The following is a 5734-nucleotide window of genomic DNA, read 5'->3' as shown; positions in this document are numbered from 1 at the left end:
AAGAGGTGGCCTGGCTACTCAAGAAAGGCTACCTTGAGCACCTTATAGGAAAGAAGGGCCAGAAAGGAGGACAACCTGGCGACAACATCAAGCAATCCGGTCCCCCACCTGAGCATACACACGATAAGGTAATTAATTCTATATATGGTGGATCTGGGATATGTGAACTAACCTACTCTGCAGCTAAGAGATTCGCCTGAGAAGGTTCCAAAGCCGTACCAAAGCAGCACAGGAATGTAGAGGAGAAGAAGCTCCAGAGCATGACCATCAGCTTCGATGAAGAAGATGGAGATGAGGAAGTAGAGCACCATGACGGACTAGTCGTATCCCTCACCGTCAGCAATTGTTTGATGAAGAGAGTGCTAATAGAGAATGGCAGCTCAACTCATATCATGTTCAAAAATGCTCTTGAAAGCATGGGATTACAAGAAGCAGATATCATCAAGAAGGCAACTATCCAATACGCATTCAGTGGCGAACCAACTAGGACTCTTGGAGAGATCACCCTGCCCACCTATGCCAAAGGAGTCAACCTGCAGACATGATTCAGTGTGGTGGACTGTCCCTTATCATATAATATCATCATAGGGACACCATGAATTCATAAGATGAGAGCTGTACCCTCCACATATCACCAGACTATCAAATTCCCTACCGAATGGGGAGTACAAGAAATTAAAGGCGATCGTTAGCTAGCTCGAGAATGCTATAGCATATCCCTCAAGGCAAAAAAAGAATCCAGCTAGCAGTTACATCAAGGTCCAGTATCCGTCAAGCCAACTGAACAAGATGTAGATGAAGTGATGTTGGATCCAGCAAAGCCAGAGCAAACCGTCCAGATTGGAGCATCTCTTTCAGCTGAAGAAGAGAACGAATCATTGAGTTCCTAAAAGAAAACATAAGTTGCTTCGCATGGAATCATGAAGATATGGTAGGAATCGAACCTAATATCATTACTCACAAGCTGAACATCGACCCCAATTCGAAGCCCATCAAGCAAAAAAGAAGAAAGTTCGCGCCAGAAAGGAACATTGATAGTCAATGAGGAGGTGGAGATGTTGCTGAAAGATAGAAAAATTAAAGAAGTCAAATATCCAGATTGGCTATCCAATGTGGTAGTCGTTGGCAAAAAGGACGACATGGCATGTTTGCATCGACTTCACTGACCTCTACAAAGCATGCCCAAAAGATCCTTTCCCATTGCCACACATTGAAGCCTTGGTGGACGCAACAGCTGGGCATGAGAGACTCACCTTCCTTGATGCATATTCAGGCTACAATCATATACTGATGGATCCTGAAGATCAAGAGAAAACAACATTCATGACGGAAAGAGGTATATATTGTTATAAGATAATGCCTTTTAGGCTGAAAAATGCAGGAGCTACCTACCAAAGCCTAGTGAATAAAATGTCCGAGAAGCACCTAGGGGACACAATGGAAGTCTATATAGACGATATGTTAGTGAAGTCAAAGCAAGCTAAAGACCATGTTGCTGACCTGCAGGATTCCATTGAGGTATTCAAGAGGTATGGAATGAAACTTAACCCTATTAAATGCTCTTTTTGAGTACCTGCAGGGAAGTTCCTAGGCTACATTGTCACCCAGCGAGGGATAGAAGCTAGTACTTGCCATACCTCATTATTAAAATGCATTTAATAGGGTTAAGTTTCATTCTATACCTCGCTGGGTGACATCGACAAAATTACGTTATTATTTTGAATCCATACATGTTTTAACTAATTACCCTATAAAAATCGTGTTGAGAAAACCTGAATATTCATGGAGGATGGCAAGGTGGGCTATATCTTTAAGTGTACATGATATCAGGTACCTACCAAGGACTGCCATAAAATCGTAAGCCCTAGCTGATTTTGTGGCAGACTTCAGTCCCGACTTGGTCGCAGCAGCTGAGGAAGAAGTAAGCCATATCAACCAAGAAGGTAAGGCAAAGACCTGGCAGCTATATGTAGATGGTTTCTCCAACTTCAGGGGAGCCGGCTTAGGTATAGTCCTGAAGTCACCACAAGGGGACATGATAGTACCTTCAATATGTTGTGATTTTATACTACTAAGAATGAAGCTGAATATGAAGCTTTGATTGCAGGCATGGTACTAGCACACGATTTAAAAGCTAACAATTCACATGTGTTTAGTGATTCATTATTGATAGTGAGCCAGGTAAAGGGCGAATACGCAGCTAAAGATTCCAATATGGCGTTATATCTAAACCTAACCAAAGAAAAAGCAAAGTTGTTCGAGGTGTATGACATAAGGCAGATCCCAAGAGACCAGAATACCAAAGCTGATGCACTAGCCAACCTCGGATCAACACTCAGAAAATGCAACTTTTAGTCAATACCAATCGCCCACTTAGCAGAGCCAACCATCAACAAGTTGGTAAACACAATACCTGATGATGCAACAATACAGGAAGTGTTAGGTGGACCCAACCAATACTCGACTACCTGGAGAAGGATATACTACCAGAAGACAAGCTGGAAGCCAGGAAGTTACGAATGAAAGCTACAAGACATCATGCAACTTCAGGTGTCCTGTTCAAGTGAGATTCTGCCAGCCATGACTTGCTGCAAGATGTCTAGGCGAGACCAATGAAGCTACAGTCAGGGAATTTCATGAAGAAGAATGTGGATCCGATGCAACAGGCAAGAGCTTATCAAACAAAATCCTAGCGGGCTGATATTATTTGCCAACAATGTGTTATGATGCCAAAAGATATGTTGATAAATATGAAAGCTACCAAAAGCACGCAGGTATGTCTCACCAACCAGCTGAAATACTGCATCCCACCTTAACTCCTTGGCCTTTCATGAGGTGGGGCATGGATATCGTGGGAAAACTACCTATTGCCCCAGCACAAAAAGTCTTCATGCTAGCATTAACAGATTACTTTTCCAAGTGGATTGAAGCAGGGGCATTCCAGCATGTAAGAGATGAAGAGGTTATATCTTTCCTACATATTAACATTATTTGCAGGTTTGGAGTGCCTAGTGAGATTGTCGGTGACAATGGATCACAGTTTATAAGTGATAAAACAAGACAATTCTGCGACGAGTGGAACATCAACCTGGTGACCTCAACAACCAGGTATCCACAAGCAAATGGGCAAGCTCCGTCCGACAATAAAGTGATCATAAATGGCATCAAGAGGAGACTAAAAGCTGTGAAAGGTAAATGGGCAGAGGAGTTGCTCAAGGTACTCTGGGCCAATAGGACAACACCCAGAGGAGCAACAAGGAGAACTCCATTTTCCCCGGCATATGGCTGTGAAGCTGTGCTACCTGCAGAAGTCTATTCCTACAGCCAGGTATAGTTTGCAGACTGCTGAAGCTAATAAAGACGAACTCAACTACGACCTTGATACTATTAAAGAGTTGAGAGACAATGCACTCATAAGAATGGCCGCTGAGCAACAAATAGTGGCTCGCAGCTTCAACAAAAATGTGAAAGCCAAGGTGTTTAAAGCAGGAGATTGGATCCTAAGGAAAGTATTCCAGAACACCCAAGAATAGAACGCTAGCAAGGTGGGGATTAGCTGGGAAGGTCCATATCTGATTGAGCAAGTGGTTGGAAAAGGGGCATATTGCCTAGCTACCAAAGAAGGTAAAGCTGTACCTAGAAGCTGGAACGCTTCACATCTCAAGTTGTACCATTTTTAAATCAACCTAGGTAGAGCCTAGGTTGCCTACCGGTTGTGAACGCCAGAATACTAAGCAAAGAAAACCAGCATCGCCAGGTAGGAAGCTGGTCCACCAAGTAAGTGTGAATCATTCATACTTAGTGAATTTATCAACGTTTCATAAAAAATACTAACTTAAGCATCGGAGATCTTGGTGTGACCTCATGTGTAGGTAACGCAAGGAGGTTGCATCACCTAGCCTTAGCTAGAGGTCGTAGCACCAAGAATATTGGCCCAACAAAAGCATATCTCAATTATATCAAGTAAGAATTCAAACGAAGCTAATAGATGCAAATGTCTATGCAAAAGAGTTACTATTCATAGCTAAAAATGAAATTGTTCCTACAAAACACGTTGCCCTCATGGACAACGGTAAAATTATATTGTTTAAAGTAAAAATAGATAACTAAGAAGTTGTGCTGGCGTCGTCTCCAGTAGCCTTGCCACCAGCACCAAGCAATGTACCCTCTGGCAGAGCAGCAACATCTGGAGATTCTGCTGTAGAAGTTTCAGCCTCAGCTGATTTTCCTTCAGTAGCTAAGGCTTCCAAAGACGCCATAAAGTCCAGTCGTAGATAGCTGTCAATATAAGCATTGATGCCATTATCATCCAGCTTCTTGTAACGTATCACATAAGCCAGCTTAGCAGTCTCAATGATCTTCACTTCAGCTTGGATATCTAGGACTCTCTCTTCAGCATCCTTGATGATCACTTGGGCTGCAGCTAATACTTCTTTAAGCTGTTTTATTTCTTCCTTAGCAGCACCAGCTTCCTTCTCAGTAGCCGCCTTCTTTTCGATGAGGCGTACTTCTGAATTCAGCTTCTCTTAAGCATCCTGCCTCGCCTTCTTTTCTCTCTCTCAAGATCATCCTGGAGGTTTGGGTTTCCTGCTGAAGACGAGTCACCTTAGCAGAAAGGGAAGCTACGTTCCTTAAACTGTCCTTGGCAGCGAGACATTTTTAGGCAGTCTAACACAAAGTGAAAACCCAAGTGTTAAAATGATAATCATGCTCCAACATAAATCAGAAAGTAATTAACAAGTTAAGGTTTACCTGCAGGGACAGCTGCACTGCATGATTCAAGGTAACTTCAGGGTTCTACCTTTTGAGTCTCTTTTGTGCAGATGGGAAGAAAAGTTTCTCACCTGATGGCCAGATACCACCCTTCAAGCCTTCCTCAGCAAGAAAATCAGCCGGAAGGCTGACAATGAATTCATCCTTCTCACCCTTGAAAGTTTCAGCTGGAACGGTAATGACGGTAGGAACACTAGAATAGCGCAGATGCTTGCGTGGTGGTTTTTCAGATTGTGACTGACCAGAAGAAGCGACAATCCTTTCTTTTCCCCTGAGTCTATTCATAGCATCCTCATCAGAAAGATTGCTAGTTCTGATTTAAGCTGCATTAAGAATCTAGGTGAAGCTAAGTACAAAAAAGCCAAGCTAAGAAGTGAATTAACAATGAATAAGTTACCTGAAGACATTGAACCAGTGAAGGAAGTGCAAAAAACCTTAGAGTCCAAAGGTACAATCTCAGCTGGAGTAGGGTATGTACGGTCTCTAAGAAGGGCAGCTTCAACATTTCAGGTAACCTCTCAGCTTGTTCTGAAATATGCGAAATAGTAGCGCCAAGTCCTGGAAAGGAGACAAGGTAAGAACATAGTTAATTCATTTAAAGGAACTTAAAATAAATTGAATACTAAATGTACCTTTACCAGACCATCCCCAAACAAGAAAATTCCTAGCTTCGCCTAGGGAGTCGTTTACTAGGAAGAAGAATATGGTCTTCTATACAGAGTTAGAGGCAATGGTCCCACCTATTAAATAAAGGGGGTAAGGTGCTTTAGCCCTAAGGGTTACTTTTCCTTCAGAAGATTTTCTGACACTGTAAGCTGTCAAAAGCTCGTTGAGCGAAAATGGAGATTCCAAGGTACGAGTTATGCTTTCTATAACTAAACACACCTTCCAAAGTGCTGGCATCAATTTCCGGGAGAAAGATGGAGTACCTCCATAAATGATCGAGTAAGGGGCGAAAAAG

The 5734-nt window shown here is 42.6% G+C and overlaps 1 protein-coding gene across 1 annotated transcript; it reads left to right on the top strand.

The window, feature by feature from the left end:
* Window positions 1-1410: 1410 nt before the first annotated feature.
* Window positions 1411-3533, top strand: LOC104893705 (uncharacterized). The gene is made up of 3 exons (XM_010679840.1): window positions 1411-1529; window positions 2998-3217; window positions 3309-3533. The coding sequence occupies exons 1-3, from the start codon at window positions 1411-1413 to the stop codon at window positions 3531-3533; spliced, it is 564 nt and encodes a 187-aa protein (XP_010678142.1).
* Window positions 3534-5734: the final 2201 nt, after the last annotated feature.

This window comes from Beta vulgaris, chromosome 5 (genome assembly GCF_026745355.1).
Source record: "Beta vulgaris subsp. vulgaris cultivar EL10 chromosome 5, EL10.2, whole genome shotgun sequence".
NCBI classification, from domain to species: Eukaryota; Viridiplantae; Streptophyta; class Magnoliopsida; order Caryophyllales; family Amaranthaceae; genus Beta; species Beta vulgaris.
The sequence above is the reverse complement of the archived record's forward strand: the minus strand, read 5'-3'. Positions and strand labels throughout refer to the sequence as shown.

What these genes read in the sequence shown, in the direction of transcription:
- LOC104893705 (XM_010679840.1), top strand. Translation starts at nt 1,411, where the DNA reads ATGTCCGAGAAGCACCTAGGGGACACAATGGAAGTCTATATAGACGAT. An exon ending in TCCATTGAGGTATTCAAGAG is followed by an intron (nt 1,530 to 2,997) that starts GTATGGAATGAA and finishes CATTATTTGCAG; the next exon opens with GTTTGGAGTGCCTAGTGAGA. An exon ending in GGGCAGAGGAGTTGCTCAAG is followed by an intron (nt 3,218 to 3,308) that starts GTACTCTGGGCC and finishes TGCTACCTGCAG; the next exon opens with AAGTCTATTCCTACAGCCAG.